At 45.3% G+C, this 26,129-nt stretch overlaps 1 protein-coding gene across 1 annotated transcript in view; it reads left to right on the forward strand.

Annotated features, from left to right (window-relative positions):
- Positions 1-21,757, forward strand: part of PPP1R18 (protein phosphatase 1 regulatory subunit 18) — a 45,937-nt gene extending 24,180 nt beyond the window's left edge. Inside the window, exons 3-4 of the mRNA XM_063122266.1 lie at positions 16,406-16,613; positions 19,041-21,757. Of these exons, the coding sequence (XP_062978336.1) occupies positions 16,406-16,613; positions 19,041-19,060 (228 nt within the window). The 3' untranslated portion in view covers positions 19,061-21,757. The remainder of the gene's footprint in view (positions 1-16,405; positions 16,614-19,040) is intronic.
- Positions 21,758-26,129: the final 4,372 nt, after the last annotated feature.

Here is a 26,129-nt window from a genome sequence, read left to right on the forward strand (position 1 = left end):
CATCCGGCCTCTTCTGCACACCGCTTCCTGGAGATGTGAATGACTGTTTAAAAAGGAAGAACATGATAGCCCTTGTTGAGATTCTGTGTGTGGTGTGTGTGTGTGTGTTTAGAGATGTGGGTGGGGGGGTTGGGGGTTAATAGCATTCGGCGAGAGCGCTTTCGAGACGTGCAGGAGGAGCTGCTGGGTGAAGCTAAATCAAGTCAGACAACAAAAGGTGGCATTAAAATGGGACTGCAGATCAAAGGCTCACCTCCGCCACAACTGTCTTTTGTTAAGGCTCGAGTATGCCCAACTATATGGTGGAACTGCAACATGGAGTGGCTGATTTTCAGTCTGCAAAACGGTTAGCCCCTAAATGGTTATTTCCTCAGCCACCTCTGGTTAATTTGTCAGCCACAGAGTCACAAGGCAAGAGTCACAAAGCCTCATTCACCATGGTTAAAGCCATGGTTTAAGGTGTCTTCTGAACACGGCCCAGCTTTCTAGCTTAACCACCGTGGTTAAAGTGTTGGTTTAAGGTGTCTTCTGAACAGGGCCAATAACAGCCCTAGAAGAAGAAGGGATTTGGGTTGGGGATGTGTGTCTCGAGGTTACTCAAAACAAAACAAATTCCCCATCCACTCACAGCACTATACAGGGATGTTTCAGCAGGAAGCAAAAGGGGCATCATTTCCTTTTGGAATTGGCTAGCATGATTTGTAGTTCATAGAATCATAGAATCATAGAATAGCAGAGTTGGAAGGGGCCTACAAGGCCATCGAGTCCAACCCCCTGCTCAATGCAGGAATCCACCCTAAAGCATCCCTGACAGATGGTTCAACCCATCTGGAGGGCACCAGGTTGCAGAAGGCCACTCTAGTACTATAGCAGCAGAAGGGGTGTGTGGGGAGCAAAGAATAAAGTTTTCTCCCTCCTGAAACTCACCCACCACCACCCCCATGGCATGAGCATGGCTCCTGTTCCAGACTAGCTGGAGCCTTGGAGGAGAGCGCTTCTAGTGGGTACGAAAACAGAGCTTTTCTAGACAAGGCTGTTAACCCGCTGTATTTGCTTCCAGTTTCATTGCAGAATTGAACTCAGATCTCTAAACAAGAGTTTTTCCTTTCCTGCCTTTTCATACTTCATGCTACATAACCTCTAGGTGGTGCTGTGGTAGAATGGAGTGATGCAATTACACTAGTAGGGGCTTGTGTCTTGTTTCAGACTGAAAAAAAAAATACTGGGTTTTCCAAGCTCCGTTCCCCCGCCCCCTGCAAAAATGGTCTTAAAGTAAAAACGGAATTGGACAGTGTCATCTCTGGCACCCATAAATAACCATGAATGAGGAACTACAAGCACGCAATAAAAGCCTCGTGTAGAAAAGCCTCCACTGCAACATTTTGTTGAGGTTCCCTTACTTTGGAGCAGGCCTGCCAAATGAAACCCCCCATCCCCCCATTCATTTAATAATATCTTTTACGCTGTCTGATCCCCAGAGTTTTGCTTAATGGATGGTGCAGTTTTTAGTAAGTGAGTTGTTTGTCTTTAAACTGATTGTATTGATTTTGTTTCATTCTGTTTGTGAGCTGTTTTCGGGGTGGAGTGGGGTGGCCTTTATCGAACACAAAGTGGGACATTGCCACTCAGCCCGGAGGTACCCAAGACGACACATATTTTAAAATCCAGTCCTAAAGTTCAGTAACACTAAAATTCAGGAAAGCCAGACATTATTATCAAAGCAGCAGCATAAAAATACACCACAAAAGGATAATAGGACCCAGACAGTAAAAGCCACAATCTGTTTAATTGTTAAACAATAACGTAACCACTAAAACAAAAAGCAATGAAAAGAAGCAATCAAAGCAGTCGCAACAAAACTAATAACATGGCACACCCGAAAGGCAGTAAAATAATAAGCCCCAAAAACATTTACGAGTTTAAGCATATTATTAGCAATACTGACTGCCAGGGGAGGGAAGGCTTTTAAAACACAAAATGTCATTACATGCTGGCACAATGCTGTTTGGGAGATGGCCAAATGAATTCCCCATGGCAAAGAGTTCTGCAACATGGGTGCCATAATTGAGAAGGCCCTGTTGTGTTCCCTTTCTTTCTTAAGCAAAAGATGACACATGGATTGTGTCATCTCTCCCCTCCCCCACAGATTTTGGGGGGGCAGTGAGAAAAGATATTCCATATGGCAGAGATGAGCAGGAAAGAGATCTCCAGATGTTTTGAATTTCAACTCCCACCATTCCTGGCCATTGGCTATGCTGACAGGAGGTTCTGGAAGTTGAAGTACGAAACATCTAAAGATCTGCCTTCTGTCTACCCCTGCCGTAAGGTATTATATTTTAATCCTGACTTTCCTCCAAGCAGCTCAGGCTGAAGTGTGGGTTGCTTCTCCCACCCATTATTATTATTCTCATAACAGCCCTGCGAGGTAGGCTCAGCTGAGAAATGGCAACTGGCTGGCCTCAGGTCACCCAGTTAACCTCATCATGGCCAAGTGGGAATAAAAACGTAGGTTTCCCCTCTCCTAGTCCAACGCCCTAACCACCATGCCATGCACATTCTCCATAAAGGGACATTCACCTTTGTACATTGAGCCCAGCTATTTCGAGTTTAAAAGGGAAGTGCCAACCGTATTAGACTCAGAAGCAAGCAGGCAGTTTGGTTGAGGTTAGCTTAAAGTTATACACTCCCTGCGCCTTATTCCGATCAAAAGAGGAGCATCAGAATATAAAAGCCCTGCTGGATCAGACCAAGGGTCCATCTAGTTCAGCCCTCTGTTCACACAGTGGCCAACCAGCTGTCAACCAGGGAACCACAAGCAGGACACGGTGCAACAGTACCCTCCCACCCATGCTCCCCATCAACTGGCATATATAGGCTTGTTGCCTCTGATACTGGAGGTAGCATATAGTCATCAGGACTAGTAGCCATTGATAGCCTTCTCCTCCAGGAATTTATCCAACTTCCTTTTAAAGCTATCTAAATTGGTGGCCCTCACTACATCTTGTGGTAGCAGAATTCAGTATTCCTTCTGGATCGTTTTCAAGGTGAGCTCTATATAAACCCACTGCAGCGATCTAAACGAGAGGTTACCCAGGCATGGATGACAGTGGTCAGATCCTTATCAGAGAGGAAGTGGCAGGTAGGCACTCCTGTAGCTGATGTTGCCGTGCAAAGCAAGATCAAGAAGCGCTCATATCTGTAAGCCTACAGTAGGCAAAAGGACTGTTCCCTCATCTCTAGCCTTTCATCTGAGTCAACACGTGCACCTGAGTGTCTAATGAACTTCAGTTCCTTATCCCTCATCTATGACACAGCAGCACCCAAGCTTACCATCAAAGGTACACGAATGGCAACCGACCATCAGTTATCACTTATTGTTATTGCTTATTCTTATTTAGGGTGACCCTATGGAAAGGAAGACAGGGCTCATACAATTCAACAATTGTATAGAAAAGAGAATTTCAGCAGGTGTCATTCGTATGCATCACAACAGTTAAAGCTGCAGGAACCTCTTCATCACAACAGTTAAATCTGCAGGAGCCCTTCCTAGAGTGACCAAGATACAAAAGAGGGCAGGGCTCTTTTAGCTTTAATTGTTGTGATGAAGAGGGAATTTTACCAGGTGCTGCATGCATCCAAATGTCTCCTGCTGAAATTCCCTTTTCTGTACAATTGTTAAAGATGCAGTAGCCATGTAATCCTTACCATATGGTCACCTATCTTATTCCTACTTATGTGATGGTCCTATCAACGTACATGGCACTTTGCAGAGTTTCCCCAACCTGATGCCCTACAGACGTGTGGAATTGCAATTCCCATCATCCCCAGCCAGCCTGGCCAATGGCTATGCTGTGTTTGCGAGAGGGAAAAAAGTGCACCAAATAGTGTAGATGCAAAAGAGATGAGCTCAGGTGCTCGGGAAATTGTATTTATTTTTAAAAAAAATTATCCAAGAGTGCTCAACGTCTGAGACTAGACGTCCTTCATCAGGAGCTGGAAAGGGATAACGAGTTGCCAACGGCTGCTGTAGTCCATAGTTTCTCGAATTGCAGTTTGTAGTTTTGTTCTTGTAATCTTCAGGGTTCTGTGCTGGAACTGCATTCGTAAATTTTGAATAGCCGTGTTGGCAAACTGCAAACTGCAATTCGAGAAACTCTGGACTACGGTAGCCCATTGACAACTCGGTATCCTTTTCCAGCTCCTGACGAAGAACGTCTAGTCCGAAACGTTGAGCACTCCTGGATATATTTTTTTAAAAAAAAATTATACAATTTTCTGAGCACCTGAGCTCGTCTCTTTTGCGTCTACACAATGGCTATGCTGGCCAGGGGCGATGGGAGTTGCAATGCAGGACACCAGGTGGGTGAAGGACATGTTAAGTCTTTCCAAAGGAGGCCCTGCAGCTCTAGACACCATGCTCCGGGTTTGGGCCTCCAAACTCATGTGCACGCTTGCCTCCAGCCTCTTGTTTTTCAGGCAGCAGCGAGTGTGGAAAGAAATGGGTAACACCAGCCCCCCCCCCCCCTACCTCTGCTATATAAGGACTAAAAAACAGCCTCTTTCCATGCACTGTTCCACATCCTTTTGCATCTGGCCTTTGCAGCTGTCCCATCGGTGGGCATCTCTTCCCACACCGCGCTCTCGCTGTCCCTTCCTCCTCGCCTCCTCTGTGTCTTGCATTTCCTACCTCCCCCTCAGCCCTCCCTGCCCACCACAGCTGCTCTGCCCCACCCAAGGCCTGCCTCCCGAAGGAATGCGCCAGGTCTGAGTCACCCACTCTGGCTCCTAAATAAGGCCAGAACAGCCTTGGCAGTGGGGAAGGGAAGACCAGGCCCCTGTGCAGCTGCTGCTCAACGACGCTGCTGCACCGCCAAGTCTAGAGAGAAGCCTCTTGGGACACACACACACCCCTTTCCCACACAGGCTCCCGCAGCAAGGGGAAGAACAACAGAGCAGTGTCTGGTCCTCCTCATCATGGGAGGCAAGGGGGAAATACGTGACGTACTTTTGTAGACAAGAGCCAGGGAGCAAGCAATCAGCAGGCGTACAAAATGCCAGAGCTATGCGAGGTCTGTGGCTGCAAAACAATAACAATGGGGTCTTGGAGCACTTTAAAGCAGGAGTGGGCAATTTGTGGCCCTCCAGAGGTTCTGGCCTACAACTTCCATCAGTCCTGACCAGCATAGCCAATGGTGAGGGATCATAGAAGTTGTAGGCCAAAAGATCTGGGGAGGTCCACAAGTTGTCCACCCCTGTTTTAAAGACTAGCAAACGTAAACATGGCATAAGCTTTTGTGGGCCAGAGCCTGCTTCGTTAGATAATGCTCCTGGGTTCCTACAGGGCCGGACCATGCAGTGGATATGGTAGTCCTTACACTTGGCCATGAAGCTCTGGGACAAATTAGATGTGGCGTGGGAGATCTTTTTCACAAATCTCAAGCGTCGTCTTCCCCACTCCCTAACGTCAAAGCAGCCACGGGTGGCCCAAAATCGGATTGGGGCTGTGGCAGTGTGGATGGAGGAGGGTTAACCTAGGGTGACCATATGTAAAGGAGGACAGGCCTTTTGTATCTTTTAACAGTTGTACTGAAAAGGGAATTTCAGCAAGTGTCATTTGTATGCATGCAGCACCTGGTGAAATTCCCTCTTCATCACAACACTTAAAGTTGCAGGAGCCCTGCCCACTTGACCAGATACAGAAGAGGGCAGGGCTCCTGCAGCTTTGACTGTTGTGATGAAGAGGGAATTTCACCAGGTGCTGCATGCATACAAATGACACCTGCTGAAATTCCCTTTTCTATGCAAATATTAAAGATACAGGAGCCCTGTCCTCCTTTCCATAGGGTCACCCTATTAAGTTAACCCGGCTTCCCCCCTCCCCTGCAGTGTAGTTTGACCTTTGGGACTTCCAGGTTTTCTGGTTTTTTAACCAGCCCGTTCCTGTGTGCTTTAAGATCTGCTTGACTTTGGAATGCCATAAAAAGTGTCACTGCTGATTTCTTCTGATCAAACAGCTCTAACAGGCCTAACAGCAAGGTAGGCTGCGGTTGTTTAAGATTGCTTGATGACATCAGTGGCCTTGTAGGGCAAGTCACTATATCTGAACCTAACCTATCACACTGGGTTTTTGTTGAGCTAGAGGACTGCTGCTCTGACTGAGCCCCTTGGAGGAAGCATGAGAAACAGATAAAATGAGCAGTACCAAAGTAAGCCTCCTTTTCAAGTAACTTTAGAACAGTACCTAATGCCTTGTGCCAGCCGGTAACTAGAAATATTGTAGTTAGAGGGGCTTGGCTTGGATATGGAATAATCGCAGAATAAAAATCCAGGTAGTCCAGGATGTTTAAAGTTACTTAAGGCACAATCCTTTGCATGTTTAGACAGAAAGAAAGTCCTACAACCGGCATGACTGGTTGGGAGATGTAGAATTTTTTTTTAAAAAAAAATGCAAATAAAATTAAATTTAAATGTAAGGGCCTTGGGCTTGTTATTTATTCCAGTATCTTTGTACACATTAGTCAGAATGCTCTTTGTGAGCAATTGCACAGAAAACAGCCCTGAACACTTTCCCATAAGCTATTCAAGTAAAAGTGCTAGTTTAAATCAGGGATGGGGAAAGTGTGCTTCCCTCAGAAGTTGTTGAACTGCAAGTCCTATTATCCTTCACCATTGGCTATGCTGCTAAGGCTGATGGAAGTTGCAATCCAGCAACATCCGGAGGGCTGCTCATTCCTCACCATTTGTTTAAATGAAGAAGAAAAACTATTTAGAATAGCCTAAATTATTCAGAAAGGGCCCATACCCATATTCCCACCGGCACCTCAGTGGCCATAACCTTGGCCTTTGTTCATATGGAAATAATAATAAATAATAAATTTATTTCTTACCCACCTCTCCATTCTGATTGAGGCGGGGAACAACAGTAAATATAAAATACATAAAACTGAATTAAAACATAATATACATTGTTAAAAACTTCCTAAAAATGTTTTAAGTGAGAAGGGCAAAGTGCCAGGCCTCAAAACTGCCCTCGATTTCTTTACTTCTTCTGAGGGATATGTAATAAACTGGTAATTATACTCCTTTGAACATGGACAGACTCGCTGCCCATCAGCGCTAAGTAATCGCATCCCATCATGACATTGAGAGTAAGACCAATAGCAGGTTTTCTTTGCACCAGTGCTATGGGAAAGGCACTCTGCACATGTTCTGTAGTAGCCATTACTTCAGACATTACAGGGGCTGAGGCCTAGTACTGAAAATGGGTTCTGGGATTAGGATGGTTAGGGAACATGTGGTCCTCCAGATGTTGGACTACAACTCCAAACAGCCCTAGCCTACATAGGCAATGATGAGGGATGATGGGAATTGGAGCCCCAACAATAGACGGTGGGCCATACGTTCCCCATCCCTGGATAAAGCCCTTGCTCAAATGTTTTGAACTAGCAAGCAAGCAAGCTAAAGACTCAACTTCTTCTGTGCCTTTAATAGCAGTGTGTTATGCAGGAATCAGCAGGTGAAGTTTTCCAAGCAGAGATAAGTGCGATGAGCTGCTAATAGCTGCACAACCATTAAAGGCACAGTAAAATCCGTAATAAAATTATAATAAAATATGGTGGGTTGCCTTGTCCCTGGCTCATATTTCTGCCTCTCTTCTGCCAGACTCCTTTTGTGGGGTTGCTCCTATTCCACAAGACATTTTCCATTTGAGACCTCTGTTCCCTTTGTTAAACAAGAGCTGCTGTAACCCCCTGCTTCTTCGCCGCTGCCTCCCTTTCTCTCGCCTGAGCCTGGCCTAACACCCGAGGAAGAATCTCGAGGCGGTGGAATTGATTGTACCATTCAGACCACAAGTGGGTGGTTCCATTTTTGAATGCTCTCCTATGGTAAAAACGAAAAACACCCCTCATTGCAAATAGACATCTAAGATAGCAGGCAAAGAGCTAAATATATCTATTTTCCCCTGCTTTCTATTCGTGGGGAGGTTTTAGTTTAGTTTTTACGTAGAGGAGGGCTTGCAGTCTGAAGTGGAACCGTCTGTTCTACCGTCTCATTACCACTCATTCTCTTTGCATGTGCAGATCGGGACTTCATGTAGCAGAATGAGGGTAGAAGAAACTTCACACAGCACATATGGAACTCACCACCATAAGATGTAGTGATGGCCACCAATTTGGATGGCTTTAAAAGGGGGGTGGATCAATTCCTGGAGGTGAAGGCTATCAATGGCTACTAACTCTGATGGGTGTGTGCTATCTCCAGTGTTTGAGGCAGTAAGCTTGTGTGCACCAGTTGCTGGGGAACATGGGTGAGAGGGTTCTGTTGCACCATGACCTACCTTGTTGGTCCCTGGCCGATGGCTGGTTGGCCAATGTGTGAACAGAGTGCTGGACTAGACGGACCCTTGGTCTGATCCAGCAGGGCTCTTCTTATGTTCTAAACTTGAGGTGATAGAGCAGACTCTGACGTCAGGCTTGCACTGAGTGGGGGAGAGAAGGAGATACCAATTTTTTAAACCTTCTATGGCTCAGATCTGCACCAAGCAGGATATAACACTTTGAAAACAGCATATGGAGTGTGTCCTGGACCCCAACAGTTGCCAATAGTGTTATAAACCATGATAAAGCAGTACTGTAGTACCTGGCCATGTTAGATATGTTTTTAAACCCCCTCCCATTTGATCACCGTTGAACTCTTTACATCTCATTTTGATGCAGGGACCAAGCCTTAGATCTGGCTCCATAACTCTCCCTTGGAGCGGATCTACACAGAGTCGTGAAGACATCCTGAAGGCGCTTGCATGCGCCTCCAGGGCGCCCCGAAACTCTTTGTGTAGATCCTGCCTACCTGTCAAGAGAAGGAGGAGGAGGAGGAGGAGGCCTCGCATCACCCCTCACGGGGACGGGGCGAAAAGTTCCTGGGCTCAGCGGCTTCGCTGGGGAGTCCTTGCCGCCACCGCCGCCCACCTCTGCGGCAAGGACTCCCCAGTGAAGCCGCCGAGCCCGGAACTTTTCGCCCCGTCCCTGTGAGGGACGATGCGGGGCCGCCTCCTCCTCCTCCTCCTCCTCCTCCTCCTCTTCTGGGCAGGTAGGCAGGATCTACACAAAGAGTTTCGGGGCGCCCTGGAGGCGCACGCAAGCGCCTTCAGAACGCCTTCACGACTCTGTGTAGATCCGCTCTTGCTCAGCCCTTTTTGCTAGCTTTTTTATTGCTGCTCCTGCAGCTGGAACAGCAGCTTGACTTGTAGACCTTAAGCAAGCAATTCTGCTTATCTCCACCATGCTGGTGTAAATTTTCCACCTGTTGCTTTCTGCGGATCAAGCAGTTGTTAAAAGCACAGGAGCAGGACCAGCCCGAACCCTCTTCTCTTCCCTGCCTGGATTTGAGTGCCCTGCTCCTCCCCCATCCCCTACCCTGGGTCATTAATAGACTTCAGTTAATTGAGATTAGCTCGGATTAATTTCCATGGGAACTGCTTGGGAAGAAGATAAGATCAAGGACCCCCTAGGTTGCTAAACTCTGGGCAGGGGGACTGGGAAGAAATGGGCTTGGTGGAGAGAGAGCGGCGGTAGTGGCTCAAAGTAGCAACGGGAACCTTAAAACTGAAGCAGGGGTTCAGTTGGGGCAGGAGGGCCTCATGCTCAATTGCCACAACCTAGGGTGACCATATGAAAAGAGGACACGGCTCCTGTATCTTTAACAGTTGTAGAGAAAAGGGAATTTCAGCAGGTGATATTTGTAAGCATGCAGCACCTGGTGAAATTCCCTCTTCATCACAACAGTTAATGCTGCAGGAGCCCTGCCCTCTTCTGTATCTGGTCAGCAGGGCAGGGCTCCTGCAGCTTTAACTGTTGTGATGAAGAAGGGAATTTCCCCAGGGCTTGCATGCATAAAAATGATACCTGCTGAAATTCCCTTTTCTATGCAACTGTTAAAGATACAGGAGTCCTGTCCACCTTTTCATATGGTCACCCTACCACAACCTGAGGAACACTGCCTGCTTTGAAAGCAAATGGAAAGTGGCTTTCCATGGGCTATTTTGAGCTTGAGAGCCTCAGGTTTGTAACATTGCAGTTAATCATTTATAGAGGACTTTCTGAAATGCAATAAATTAGGTGCTTTGCAGTCCTTACAGCAGCATTCTGCAACCTTGATGGCCTGCAGATGAGTTGGACTGCAACTCCCACAATTCTCAGCCAGCGTGGCCCTCCAGACATTTTGGGTTACAAATCCTGTGAGCCCTAGCTAGCAAAACCAATGTGGAGGGAGTTGTAGACCAAAGTATCTGGAGGGCTACAAGTTGCCCACCACTGCACTACAACACTGCCCCTGGCTCTCACCAGACAGCAATGGTACACCTGGACACTTGACACCACCTTTGCATAGGCATGCCTTGTATACATTGCAGCCATCTTTCCTGAGTGATTTTTGGGCAGTAGCACAACTGGACAACATTGCTCTGCTTTCTCTCCTCCCCACCTACCCCAACTTCCTGTGCCCTGTAGAAAACACAGTTTTCATAAGCTGATCTTGTCCTGCCAGTGAGAAACTACCTGATCAAAATTCCCTCTTCAGTGATGAGGAACCTATGGCCTTCCAGAAGTTGTGGGACTTCCATCAGACCCAGATACCATTGGCTAATGGTCAGGCATGGTGAAAGTTGTAATTCGACAACATCAAGAGGGCCACAGGTGTTAAAGGAACAACAGCCTTGGTCTCTGTTGCGTTCGGTCACCGTACTGCTTGGCTCCCCATCATTCCATTCATTTGCCATTCCCTGACCTCCCTCCTCCTCCGCCAGCGTGATTTTGTCCATCTACTCTAGGCTGCAGGCTTTCTTGGCAGGAGGTGGGACTGTGCACACTGTTGACACCAAACATCTGGTAATGGCAGTAACTGCTGTGAATAGTTGCTCCTCCTAAGAGACATCGGTGGCTCAACATTGGCTAGAGAGCCTTGTTTCTTTTTCCCCAGGCAGTGCATTCTGCGTCCTCCATCGCCTCCTGCACTCTATTTCTGACCGTCTTGCTTTACTGCATGCCGTGATGGGACATCTGCCCTTGAGAATGTTCTCTCTCTCTCCCCCCCTCCCTTCTCTTTTACTCTCCTTCCACTGGGGTGGGGCAGTTTAATCTTATTTCCTCCAAGATTTATCTCCTGAGGCTTCCGCTCTGTATTTTGCCAGTGGGGGGTTGAGCGCGGTGGTGGCGGGTGGCGGTGATGGTTAGGAGGACACATCCCTGCAGGTGAGAGTAGAATGGCTTACCTGGCTATGCAACCAACTTTATTTTTAGTTTCTAGGCACAGATGCCTCTTCAGCCCCCCTTTGTCATTCTAAGTCCTTCATTTTTTTTGTCTTGTCATTAAACTTCCCACTTTTTCACCTGGCCAGTTACAGATAGCTGATCCCTTTTCTGGGCAAGAATAGCAAAACAAGCATATTGTAAAGGGGGTTATTGCGACCACAATATAATCAGGGTTATCTAAGTCACACCATTTCAGTACTTTTCACTGCAAAGCCAGACAATCATGCCTATTGGTTATTACAGGTATGAGAAATGTCCTCTCCCAGTTTGGAAGTGATCTAACACTTGCCAGTTCTTGATTTCTGGCAAGAGAGGCCTGTGCCTGAAGACTGTCTTCTGTGTTGTGTAGCCAACTGGGGTGTGTATCCGGTTATGTATCCCATCTGCGTGGCAATGCTCATTCAGGCCCTTTTGAATTGGCTGGATGCCATGCACACACATACAATTACACTTCACTGCTGGTGTCTGCAGTGCTGCTAAATTAACAGCTTTCTTTAAAAAGAAAAAAAATGAATGTTTGTTCTCACAGTGGATCCTTTTGTAGTTACTGCTGCAACCCAAACACATTCAACATTTATTTTCTGGTTAGGCATCCATGCCGGGACCCTTTTGTGATTTAACTGCTAGATCAGTCTCCTCCAACCTGGTGTCCTCTAGATGTTTTGGACTACTGGTTCCAGCGTTCCCGACTATTGGCTGTGCTGGCTGGAGATGATGTTGAAGTCCAGGTTGACTGGAAGGCAGCAGGATGGAGAAGGCTGCACTGGAGATGCTCAATGGAACAGGTGGAGAACTCAGGAATGCCAGTTCTGCAGCACGTACATGCACCATAACCAAAAGGCAAAAAATCAGGACAGCCATTTACTAGGGACTATCCCTGATAAAGAGGGACTGTTGGCACATAAGCATATGTATAGCAATAAAAGCCACATTGATGAATTCTGTGTAGTTACTAAAATTGCCAGGCATTTCTTCCAAAGGACTCAGCAGCATCCTCCATTCCCTATTCTAGGAAATGTGGTCCCCCAATTACCCCCACTCCCACCCCAATCCAGGGAGTTTAAACAGCCAGGCCTGCCCAGCTTCACCAGCAGATATGCCTTGGATGCCTCTTCAGATCATCCTCCGGGCCAGCGGCAAACACTTGATCCTGTAACCTGCCATTCCCATGCCACATGTTCGCTGAGATTGGATTTCACATGGGAAACCAAGAAAAAGAAAAAAGCAGGGACAAACTCCTCAGGTTTTCTAATTATGAACGGATCTAAAGGAAGCTAACCGGTCAGAGCAGAGGGAGCAATTGCATTCATGCCTTGTTCTTGGCTTCCCATAATCATTGGTTGGCTGCTGTGCAACCACAGTGTTGGATTGGGTAGGCCTTTGGACTGATCCGGCATGGCTGTCATGTTATTTATTATTTATTTATTGCATTTATATACCGCCCCATAGCCGAAGCTCTCTGGGCAGTTATATACAAAGTTGAAAAACACAAAAAGCATAAAAACACAGCATTCTTATAAAAACAGCTATTCTGGGGGTCGATGTAATCCAGTACTATCTACTGCAGCCTTCCCCAACCTGATGCTCTCTAGATGTTTTGGACTGCAGCTCCCCAGTGTTCATAACCATTGGCCATAGTGGCAGGGGCTGATGGGAATTGAATTCTAAAATATATAGAGGGCACCCAATTGGGGAAGGCTGGTCTACTGTGGCTGGCCACAGCTCTCTAGGATCCAGGCAGAGAAGGATCTTTTCCATCACCTCCCACCTGATGCTTTTAACTGGAGCCATTAGGTATTGAATCTGGCACCTTCTGCATGCAAAGCAGATGCTCTACGACTCACTCCCTCTGCCTCCCCAAAGAAGAACAATCTATCAAAATGATGAATGGGCAGCAACTCTGTTTGTTTGCACCTGCACCTGCCCTGATGCCTCTGAAAGTCCTTGTTATCACTACGGGACCATCAGGCACTGATGCCTTTTAAAGAATGAGAAAATGGGAAGGGACCTAAATGAATGTCAAGGCATATCAATGCTATACATTTCATCTGGTTGAATAATAATTCCCTCTTCCCAGGAAACCCTGGGTTATTTTACTTCGGGAAGCGGTGCTAAGGAACTGTAACCAAATAAGCACCTCACCAAACTACAATTCATGGCATTATTGGGGAAGACCTCAATCAGTTAAAGTAATTCACAACTTATACACACACGGACACACACAGACATAGACATGCATGTTGACTGTAAGAAAAATTTCAAAATCCATATTCATATAATACCTTTATTAGGCCAACCCAAAGATCTCAAAAATTGTGCAAGCTTCCAAGATCTCCAAATCTCTTTATCGGGCAAAATATTACAAAAAGCAGGTTGGAGGACTTGAGTAATGGGGGGGGGGGGGGGAATCTGACTTGATGAAATCAGAACAGCTGCATGTTCAGGTCCAAAGATGAAGTATGGGAGAGGAGGGGGCTGCAGACATTTCAATTCAGCTCTGCAGGTCATGTCGTGGTTCGACCTGCAGCTGCCCCTAGGTTTGCTGAGAACTAGAAAGGAGAAAATGCTGGATTCCCCCATTTGGGAAATATAAAATCCAGTTCATAGTGAGGATACACCCCTAGCAGGGGCATTGCTAGGTACTTAAAAGATTCAGGGCCCAGACCCACAGGACACAAGTCTACATAAAACTTGCATATGGTAACTTAAATCTATATATGCAAATAATTGCTATGGTTTATTTAAATTTCACAGGAGGCTAAGCCCGCCAATTAATTTCTCATCCCAATCAATTAAATGAATTTGTTGGTTAATTTTGCATCCTGACCCAATCAACCTAAATCAATGAAAAAAAGTGTGTCCCCCCTAGGCTTAGTTCCCGTACAGGGGAAGACTTGTGGGGTGGAGGCGGTATTGTAACATGTGGGATAAGGAAAGTTAGCCCTTTCCTCTCCAGTTTTAATCCCCATGACAATTGCCCCCAGTGTGGCAAGTAAGTTGAGAGGGGGGAAAGACTTTTATTGGCACCAAGGGACACTCTGCGGAACAGATATGGGAACCCGGAATATAGATTCAGGGCCGGGCTGCATGGGGCCGGGCTTACCAATGTCCCTGGCGACCAGTAAGGTGGGCAAATGCAAAAGAAGACAGGGTTCCTGCACCAGCAATAGCTGTGTAGAAGAAGGAATTTCAGCAAGACAAACTAGACCTGCTGCAATTCCCTCTTCTGTACAACTATTAGTATATTTCATATTCATAGCTTCACCTGCTGCCCCAAAGCAAGATCTTTGCCAGAAACAGCTTCTGGAAACCTCCTACACAGGAGATTCCCTCACTATGGGAGAAGGCTTTCTCTGTTGTGGCACCCTGACTGTGGAATGCCCTCCCCTTGGAGGCCCGACTGGCGCCAACGCTGATTTTATTCCGGCGCCAAGTGAAAAGATGGCTTTTTAACAAAGCCTATAATGGTTAAATTCGCCAAGTTTGCACATTGTTTGAACCATTTTAATTGTTTTTATTGCTTTTAAATTATATACTGGTTGTAACTTGATTCGTGGTTTAATTTCTTTTAGCTGTGTATATTTATTGTTTTATATTGTATGATTTTATCTGTCCGCCACCCTGAGATCCTAGTGATACAGGGCGGGATACAAATATTGTAAATAAATAAATAAATCCTTCTAACCACTTTTATTCCACGGGCAAATTGCTCTTGCTGTTAAAATATTTCATTGCCAACACTGATAAACATTTCAGGGCGAAGTGGCAAACTGACAACCACACAAGGCGGAGGGCTGCAGCTAATTTACCTGTGTGGTACAATGTACTTGTATACAAAAACGCAACGGCAGCCTTGCTGGCTAAAAGAAAAATGTCAAAGTCCATATACTATAATCCCTTTATTAGGCCAGCTCAGAGATTATGTTTTTGTGATCACTGAGTTGCTCTAAGAAAACTATGATACTGTATGGACTTTGGAATGTTCTTATATGTAATTGCATAATTTACTTGTATGTACTTACTATTTTTCTGAAAGTCGCAACTGTCAGGGTGTGCGAAAACTGACCTAAGGAGGATTTGTCTGAATTGTTCCTTTTCTAAACATTTTTTTTTCTTTACTTGTTAAAGTTCTAGTTCTTCATTATTTAAAATGTCATTACTCACTCTGAACTTTTGGGATAGACGTGGACAGGTTAGGAATCAAAATTTAAAACAGCCACATTATTTGGAAACATGTTTGTTCTGAAATTGCTGCTGTCTTTTATACTGAACACTTTTTGATATTTGGAGCCATGAGAGCCAGGAACAAAAAACACACACACACACACACACACACACACACACACACACACATAATTTGGGCTTCTTTTCTGTTTGCTTCTGTATTTCTGACTTTGCTTTTCCCCTCTAAATATATCTCTGTAATCATTATAAATTTTCTCTTCAAAAAATTTTAAATGGGGAAAAAAAGACAGGTGAAACTCACGATGCATCACAGTCACCCTTGGTAGCGCATACAACTTGCATGTGGTTCATATGTGCTAGATTATCATGTCTGAACAGAAGGGGACCAGTTGGAATAGTCTAGAGTGGCCATATGAAAAGGAGGACGAATCCTGTATATTTAGCAGTTGTATAAAAAGGAAATTCCAGCAGGTGTCATTTGTATCCATGCATGCAGCACCTGGTGAAATTCCCTTTTCCTCAGAACAGTTAAAGCTGTAGGAGCCCTGCCCTTTTTAGCTAGAGTAACCAGATACAAAAGAGAGCAGGTGGTGCATGCTGGAATTCCCTTTTTTACACAACTGTTAAAGATGCAGGAGCCCTGTGCTCCTTTTCATATGGTCACCTTAAAATAGGCTGCGATCCTATGTCTGCTTAACCTAGGATGATGTAAGCCCCATGGAATTCAGTGGGACCTGTTCTGAGTAGAAATGTCCAGGATTGCACCGTGAATCTCCTGTGAGCTTGGTCCAGTGATCTGATCTTGCATGGTCAGGAGAGGATGGGGTGGGGCATATCTGAGAGCACAGAGAGCAGGCTGAACTTGGGACTTGGTATCTAACCCCCTCCCCCACCTCTCTCTTTCCATCATGTAGTTTAAGATTTCATTCAGTGAAAACCAGCTGGAGAGGACCTTCCAATACCCATCAGAGGGTTCCCTTCTGGAGGAGTTTGGGCCTCCAGAGGAGTCAGAGCCTCTGGCCTACAGCAACCCCCATGGGGATGACGAAGAGGAAGAAGAGGAGCTGCTACTGCTTCACCGGGGCCTCCCTGGCCTGCTGAGGACCAAACCCCTCATTGTGGGTGAGTATCTGGTAGCCTCTGTAGATAGGTGCCTGGATCATAGCCAATCAGGGAAGTGCTGCCCACCCACCCCTTATCCCTACTCTTAGCCCAGGCCCAGGTTCTTTCCCCTGGCTCGGAGACTCAAGGTGGGCTTAGACAAGTTAGGGCAACGAGGATCATCAGAGGTCTGGAAACAAAGCCCTATGAGGACAGACTGAAAGAACTGGGCATGTCTAGCCTGGAGAAGAGAAGATTGAGGGGAGACATGATAGCACTCTTCAAAGACTTGAAAGGTTGTCACACAGAGGAGGGCCAGGATCTCTTCTAGATCGTCCCAGAGTGCAGGACACGGAATAATGGGCTTAAATGACAGGAAGCCAGATTCCAGCTGGACATCAGGAAAAACTTCCTGACTGTAAGGACAGTACGACAATGGAACCAATGACCTGGAGTGGTCATGGGCTTTCCCACTCTAGAGGCATTCAAGAGGCAGCTGGACAACCATCTGTCAGGGATGCCGTAAGGTGGATTCCTGCATTGAGCAGGGGGTTGGATTCTATGGCTTTATAAGCCCTTCCAACTCTACTATTCTATGATTCTATGAAACAGTCTATGCTGATTGGAGGGAGAGACTTGTAGACCAACTGCCAGGCTTCACGAAGAGTGAAAACATCACACAAGAGCTTCAATGGGTCTATTGCTAGACCGTATCATTTGAGGCAGCAGATGGGGGATTGAGTGCTTGAATGCTCTCCCACAGAAAACACTCCTTGCACATAAAAATGACGCTTGTATGTGGCGATGGGCCTTTAGCCATTATTAGAGAGATTCGGCTATTGGCAGTATAGAAATAATAATAATAATAATAATAATAATAATAATAATAATAATAATAATAATAATAATAGTCTGATATGTTTGGGAAGGGGAGGGAGCAGTATTTTCTGTGAGGCAGCTTTCAGGCATCCAATCTCCTACCTGCAGTATAAAATGGTAGGACACTGGTTCAGTTCATATGATCAATTAATGTGATTAAAAATGGAGACTTCTGTGTGATTTAAAATGAGTTTTGTTTACTGTAATGGTGGTAGAATCCATGTGCTCATGGAAGAGACCTAGAGATAATTCCAGTATCAGAGGCAGCACGTCTATTTATACCAGTTGTTGGGACAAGAACAGCACTCAAGTCCTATTTGTGGGTGGCCCACAGGCAGCTAGTGGCCACTGTGTGAACACTGTTCTGGACTAGATGGATCCTTGCTCTGATCCATGGCTCTTTTTATGTTCTTATGGAAGGGACTTCTAAGGTCATCTAGTCCAACCTCCTGCCAATGCAGGAAACCCTAGTGAGTCAGTTGAACTCATGATGATGGTAAGAAGGAATGGCTGTGTTTCTGTGCCAAACAGAGCTCTCTCCTGCTTGTATCTGTCTCTTTAGGCCAAGCACTTTGAAAAGAGGTTCATTCAGTGAGCCTATGGCAGAAAGTACTTACATATTTTCAGTGTTTTATTGGTGATCATGAGGTCTAGAAACATACCCAGCAACAAAAAGAAAGTTGGGAATCTAGCTTGTTGATCTGCCTTTTTTTTAAGCATGTGGGATTAAGAACAGGCTATATTGGGGCAAGATCAAACTATGGTGACCATATGAAAAGGAGGACAGGTCTCTTGTACCTTTAACAGCTCCTGCAGCTTTAACTGTCATGATGAAGAGGGATTTTCACCACGTGCTGCATTGCATACAAATAACACTTGCTGAATTTCCCTTTTCAATACAATAGTTAAAGATACAGGAGCCCTATCCTCCTTTTCATATGGTCACCCTAGATAAAACTCCAACTTGCTTCTAGATCCCAGCAAGCTGTGGCATCTTGAGATGCTTGTAAAAGAAAAGAAATGCTTTTCTTTAGGAGTGTTAGAAATGAAGCGGGTTTTTAAAATTATTTTTTATTGTAAGTTTCAACAAAACAAAAAAAAATGCAAGTATAACTGCATATTTTAAAGGCAGTTTCAAAGATTACAACATTCTAAAAAGGGGGTGGAGGTGTAAATTACACATAAACTTCAGTAAAGACAGAATAATAAAGAACAAATATCTAAATATAATTCCATTCATGAATGACGCCTATATATCACTCTTTCAAATGTTGCTAGTTGTGTTAGGTCTTCAATCCATTGCATTACAGGCGGTGATCTTTTATCTTTCCAGCGTTGTAGTATCAGTCTTTTAGCAGTCAAGAGGAGGATTTTTTAAAACTGGCCCCTAGGGGCTGATACTGGATGTTCCATCTAGTGGCCCTTTTAAGGAAGTGCAAAGACACTTGATTCAGTGCTTGGAAAACCTGGATTTAGTGGAGGATGCAAAAACTCAAGACTCTTTGGCTCCCTTCTTTGTGCTTTTTCATTATACAAACAGCACCTTGTTCTTTCTCTTCCCCTTTCCAGATGAGTCCTGTCGGCGGTAACCCTGTTCATCCTTCTCCATAGCAGGGAAGGCTGGAATATATTTTAAGGATTCACACCACATTCTGAATACTTCAGCTGGATCTTGAATCTCTTTCCATCTTCCACTGGCCAACACACCAAGGAAAGAACCTGGGACCAAGAAAGCCTGGGAAATGCCACCCTTTTCCTAGAGGCTCTGGATATGTTTTCTTCTTCAGGAAGAGAGAGAGACAGTTACCCTTTCCTCTTTGGTATTTCCCCCCCCCCCCCTTCAACTCTGGCACTGAAAACAGGATCTCAGAGGACGCCCTGCCCCAATAAAAAAAGACTATCCCAAATCTAGACAGCAGTGGGTGCTCCGAATCATATGAGATGCTCCCCAATCTAGATGGTAGAGAGGGAGCTCTCAACTCTGCCACACGGGTTTGATTCAAAGAATCCTTTTCCTATCTCTACACTGCCAGCTGACAAGGATTCTGGTGCAACAGCGTCTCAGATTTAGAGAAATTTCTTAAAAACTGCCCGCAAGCGGAGCACTGAACCTCATAAACACACCGTTGCTGTTTCAAACAAGGGCTGATGTCTTTCTTTCTTATCTTCCTGCTATCACCCAAACGATGGTTGATGAAACCCTCACTGGGCTGAGGGACTTTTCTGTAATTTCCAGGTTACTTTTTTTTTTTTTTTTAGTAAAGTACCTGGATATTGTCCGTGAGGACTTTTAAAGGAGAAAAAAATACATTCTAATAGCTGCCATATGTTTCAGGGGAGAATAAGGGGTGGGAGGCACTATCTTTGAGAGGGGAGTAATTATGTTGGCACACAGCCTATCAGTATTGGAGAAGACTTTGTAGCCGGGGGGGGGGTGTAACTGGTGTTTTTTTTAAGCCATTCAAAACAGCATAGCTCTAGTTATTAAAGCAAGAGCTGCAAGTAATAAGGCATGTACCTGGGCCAACGGGGAGGGTCTCTGGGTGTTATTAAAGCAGGAGCACTTCGTATTAAGGCATGGAACTGAGGGCGAACGGGGAAGGGCTATCTCTGCATGCAGACAGAGCTTGTTACTATTTGGGAGTTTTTCTTTCTCTTTTTAGTTCAGGCAGGGGGCGGTCATATTGGAGACAGCCAAGCTTGTGCTTGGCATCATAAAAAAGAGGAAGCAGCAGTGTGTGGTGATGGTGAACCGAGTGGAGTCAGGAGGAAAGTGCAGCTTCCTGTTTTAGTCATGTCCATTTCCTGTTCAGGATTCAGAACTCATGGGATTGAATGAGCAGGCACAAAGTGAGATGAACAGAGGCAAGTTGAATGTCAGAAAATGAAGTGGTATTTTGACAAATAGGTGCATGTGTTTTTAAATTATTGTTACTTTACAAACCGTCTTGATGAGTGTTGGCCATTCTTCGCTGCGCACCATTTTGAAAGGGGAAAAGCAGACCCAAGGACTAAACAGGGAACGGCTTTCAAAACTGATTGAATGCAAAAGAATCGCAGTTCGACTTGCTGTCAGCTCTCCAGAGTTGGCTTCAGCGTTTGGGGGAAGCCTCAGACAAGAGACCATCAGGGGGCCCTTTCAGACAGGGTGGCTGACGCAACGTGAGGGCACATCCCAGCGTCCTGCCCACAGGACTTGATGCAAACAAGCCAAGCCACATGCCAATGCATCGTTCTAGAGTTTTATTGGCAAATGCGGCACTCGTTTCTGTCAAACCATGTGGAAAATGTATTGGAGTTTCTTCAAAACCTCTTCATTGGGCTCCCTGTTGGCTTTGGGGCATCAGGAATCAGTATCATTGGACATCTGCTAAGAATATTTGTTCAGTAGGGGAGCTACTACCATTCCTCTTCATTGTCACTGCCTGTTCATCGGCCCTCTCTGCGTGAGCAAGCAGCAATAGCAGCAAGAAGAGCAACAGCCTCTGTAGTTTCTCTCTAGGTGGCCCTCCATTTTGAGCACTGAGGCAGAGGGCAAGCTAATTGGCAGTGGTGACAGCGATAAGGAGCACAGAGGCCCACTCAGGGAAGCCCCCCCCCAAAAAAAAAACACCCACCCACCTGGAGCTGCTTTAAAGTCTTGGTAAATACCTCACAATTTCACCCTCTGGAGCTGGCAATGCAAATCGTCTGTCATTCTAATTGAAAGTCTGCAACAAAGCCAGAAGTGTTTTAAATTCTTGAACAGGAATTTCACGAGACTTGAGGGGAGCTGCTCTGTTAAATGGCTCGAGGAATGGCACAACTCATCTGCGGGGAAAGTCTGCAGACTTGAGAGAAGGGAGGACTGGAAAATGTATGAAAGCAAAAAGGTGTGGCTTTAGCAGCATGGTGGTGAAAAGAGTGTGGGCTGAGGGAATGGAAGTATGAATGAGTGGAAGGAGGCGGCGCAGATGGGAAGGGACGAAGAAAATGACAGATTTCTTCCCTCTCCCTTCCATGCTAATTTATCTTGTTATCTGTGTGCACCATTTTTATTATCATTTCCCTTCTTATTTTGCACTGCGGGAACAGCCATGCCCAGAACCCATGAATGAGTGAGTGAATGATTGAACATGGCAGAAATCTCTTCCTTTGGCAGGGTCTGCAAAGATCAATGTATGTGGGGTGAGGGCTGAAGCAGCTGTGTCCAGCCATTTCCATCAGTGTTGTTTTTTTAAAAAAAATTGTAATAATAATTATTATTATTATTGTTAACAATAAACCAGAATGATGTTGCACGTTGACCTAGTGGTCTTCTGTCGTCTGTTCACCTTGAATTTGAAATCATTTACTCGCAATATTCCTCTGAGTACTGGATGCTGGGGAGAAATAATGGAAGAAACCATCGCCCTCCTGCCCTGCTTCCCAGAGGCATGAAGTAGGCCATGCAATGTTGGAAAGAAAATTCTGGGCTAGATGAACCTTGGTGTGCTTCAGCAAGGCAATTCTACACTATCATTCCTTTACAGTTGTCTTCATTGCACTCTGCTAAATGAGGAAGGATCTGTCTTGGTTTGTGGAATCAGAGAAGGGATAAAAGACTGCATCACCTCCCCACATCACGAAAAGCAGTACTATTTACCTATCACTCCCCTTCTTCCCTCCAATTAATCAAAATATTTCATACCATGGTGTGCCATGGCAGGGGTGGGAAATTTATAGGCCTCCAGATGTTTTAGCTAACAACTCCCATGAGCTCTAGCCAGCAGTTAATGGGAACTATAGGTCAAAACAGCAGGAGGGCTACAAGTTGCCCACCTGTGCAGGAGAGCAAGATACTCAGTTAGCTCAATTACTTCAACAAGCAAGCCATGTTGGAAAGGATCTCTGCCACTCCAGTTCCTAGTAACTAACAGGGAAGATTAAATTCTTTTGTGATATTGATCAGACAAAATGCAAGAAAACCCTGTCATATGAATTACTGAGATGCCACCCACTGCAGAGCAGTTCCTGACACCTCATTGTGCTAACAGAAAGGTGTTTCTAAGTGGCCTAGTGCAAAGAAAGGAGGTTAGGGGTACATGAAAATGCAAGGAGATGATGACTGAATAATTCAGCCAACTGCTTTCTTGAAAGAGACTCCTGTTTGTGGAATATCTGCATAATAGCTGTAGCTATAGCAGACTTAGGAATGTTTCATCCTCTCCAGAATAGCTCTCACTTCTGCTCTGGAGATCAGTCAAAAGTGTTTACATAATCATAGAATCATAGAATAGCAGAGTTGGAAGGGGCCTACAAGGCCATCGAGTCCAACCCCCTGCTCAATGCAGGAATCCACCCTAAAGCATCCCTGACAGATGGTTGTCCAGCTGCCTCTTGAAGGCCTCTAGTGTGGGAGAGCCCACAACCTTCCTAGGTAACTGATTCCATTGTCATACTGCTCTAACAGTCAGGAAGTTTTTCCTGATGTCCAGCTGGAATCTGGCTTCCTTTAACTTGAGCCCGTTATTCCGTGTCCTGCACTCTGGGAGGATCAAGAAGAGATCCTGGCCCTCCTCTGTGTGACAACCTTTTAAGTATTTGAAGACTGCTATCATGTCTCCCCTCAATCTTCTCTTCTCCAGGCTAAACATGCCCAGTTCTTTCAGTCTCTCTTCATAGGGCTTTGTTTCCAGTCCCCTGATCATCCTGGTTGTCCTCCTCTGAACACGCTCCAGCTTGTCTGCGTCCTTCTTGAATTGTGGAACCCAGAACTGGACACAATACTCTAGATGAGGCCTAACCAGGGCCAAATAGAGATGAACCAGTACCTCACATGATTTGGAAGCTATACTTCTATTAATGCAGCCCAAAATAGCATTTGCCTTTCTTGCAGCCATATTGCACTGTTGGCTCATATTCAGCTTGCTATCTACAACAATTCCAAGATCCTTCTCGTTTGTAGTATTGCTGAGTCAAGTATCCCCCATCTTGTAACTGTGCCTTTGGTTTCTATTTCCTAAATGTAGAACTTGGCATTTATCCCTATTAATTTTCATTCTGTTGTTTTCAGCCCAGCACTCCAGCCTATCAAGATCACTTTGAAGTTTGTTTCTGTCTTCCAGGGTATTAGCTATCCCACCCAATTTTGTGTCATCTGCAAATTTGATAAGTGTTCCCTGCACCTCCTCGTCCAAATCATTAATAAAAATGTTGAAGAGCACTGGGACCAGGACTGAGCCCTGCGTTACCCCACTCGTTACCTCTTCCCAGTTTGAGAAGGTTCCATTGATAAGTACTCTTTGAGTCTGATTCTGTAGCCAACTGTGAATCCACCTAACAGTTGTTCCATCTATCCCACTTTTAGCTAGTTTGTTAATCAGAATGTCATGGGGCACTTTGTCGAAAGCTTTGCTGAAGTCAAGGTATATGACGTCCACAGCATTCCCACAGTCCACAAGGGAGGTTATCCTATCAAAAAATGAGATCAATATAGTCTGACAGGATTTGTTCCTGACAAATCCATGTTGGCTTCTAGTAATCACTGCATTGATTTCAAGGTGTTTACAGATTGACTTCTTTATAATCTGCTCCAGAATTTTCCCAGGGATGGATGTCAGACTGTAGTTCCCAGGTTCCTCCTTTTTGCCCTTTTTGAAGATAGGGATAACGTTAGCCCTCCTCCAGTCGTCCGGCACCTCACCCGTCTTCCATGATTTTGCAAAGATAATAGACAAAGGTTCTGAGAGTTCTTCCGCTAGCTCCTTCATTACTCTAGGATGCAGTTCGTCGGGCCCTGGAGATTTGAACTCATTCAAGGAAATTAGGTGTTCTTTGACCATTTGTTTATCAATCTCAAACTGCAATCCTGCCCCCTCAACTTCTACTTCGCTTTTTCCAGGGGGGTCATAGACCCGCTTTTGGGAGAAGACCGAGGCAAAGTAGGAATTGAGCACTTCAGCCTTTTCTTTGTCATCTGTTATCAATTTGCCATCCTCATTAAGCAGTTGAACCACCATTTCTTTCCTCTGTCTTTTACTACTCACATATCTGAAGAAAGCCTTTTTATTGCTTTTAGCATCCCTCGCTAATCTCAGCTCATTCACAGCTTTAGCCTTCCTGACGCCATTTCGGCACTTCTGTGCCACCTGTCTGTACTCTTCTTTTGTAGCCTGGCCTTCCTTCCACTTCCTATATGTATCCCTTTTTGTTTTCAGTTCATCAATAAGCTTTTTGTGGAGCCACATTGGTTTCTTCTGTTGTCTTCTATCTTTTCTCCTTGTTGGACTTGTTTGTAACTGTGCCTTTAAAATTTCCTTTTTTAAATTCTCCCACCCATCCTGCACTCCTTTTCTCATTAAGCTCACTTGCCACGGGACCTTACTTATCATAGTTCTGAGTTTATTAAAATCAGCTTTCCTAAAATCCAGAGTACGTGTATGGCTATGCTCGACTTTTGTCTCCTTCATAATCAAGAATTCAAGTATGATGTGGTCACTTTCCCCCAGAGTTCCCGTAACTGCCACTTTATCCACTAAGTCATCCCTATTGGTCAATATCAAGTCAAGGATTGCCGATCCTCTAGTTCCTTCCTCCACTTTCTTTAGGAGAAAGTTATCACCCATACATGTCAGGAATTTCTTGGAAGGGCCGCTTTTGGCAGTATTTGTCTCCCAACAGATATCAGATGGGTAATTGAAGTCCCCCATCACTACTACATCACGCTTCCTTGAAACACTGGCAATTTGTTTCTCAAAAGTTTTGTCCTCGTCTACCATGTTAAGGCTGCAATGGAGAGCTTGTGTAGTGGTTGGAGTGCAGGACTGGGACTAGGGAAACCTGGGTTCTAGTCCCTTCTCAGCCATGGAGTTCACTGGGTAATTTTGGGCCAACCACTGCCTCTCAGCCTACCCTATTTCAGAGTTGTGAGGATAAAATGGAAACAATTATGTAAGCCGGCCGCCCTGGGCTCCTTGCAGGAGGAAACAAGTGGGGATATAAATGTGTTGATAATAATAAAATAAATAACGATTGGACTTACTTCTGAGAAGATTGTGCTGTAAGTCTATACTTAGAAGCAATCTATGATATTCAACTCATAAAGCTATAAAGAAACTGGCTCTGCTAAAATGCCTAAGTAGTGGAAGTGCAGAATAAGCCGAGAAGACTGAAAACCTCTGTGACCAACTTTTCTCCATCTTGGGTCCTGATGTTGGGCAGCAACTCCCATCATCCGTGACAATTGGACGTGGTGGCTAGTGGTGATAGAGTATTACGGTACGGAACTGTTACTCTATGGTCTACGTGTAAAACCAAAGAGACAGAAAATAATAGCGGTGTAAATAGAGCTGCTTTCCCCAAACAGGAGGATTTCAGACGTTTCAGACTACAACTTCCAGAATTCCTAGTTCTGCTGGCTGTGGGATACTGGGAGTTGTAGTCTAAACGCATCTAGAGGCCACCGTGTTGGGGAGGGCTGGAGTGAGTCGCCTCGCAAGGCAATGGAGGAGGCTGGTGACTCCTATGCCAGTGGGGCTGTTTAATCCGCTCTGGGTTTGACTCAGAACCAGTCAGAACTCGCAAGGAGCTATCCAATGTGCTGGACCTATTTTAGGGATAGGGTTCAACATTTTGTATAGGATTCAACGCCCACTGGCATAGGAGCCACCAGCCTCCGCTGTCGCAAGGAAGTCCGCT

Source organism: Elgaria multicarinata, chromosome 3 (genome assembly GCF_023053635.1).
Source record: "Elgaria multicarinata webbii isolate HBS135686 ecotype San Diego chromosome 3, rElgMul1.1.pri, whole genome shotgun sequence".
NCBI classification, from domain to species: Eukaryota; Metazoa; Chordata; class Lepidosauria; order Squamata; family Anguidae; genus Elgaria; species Elgaria multicarinata.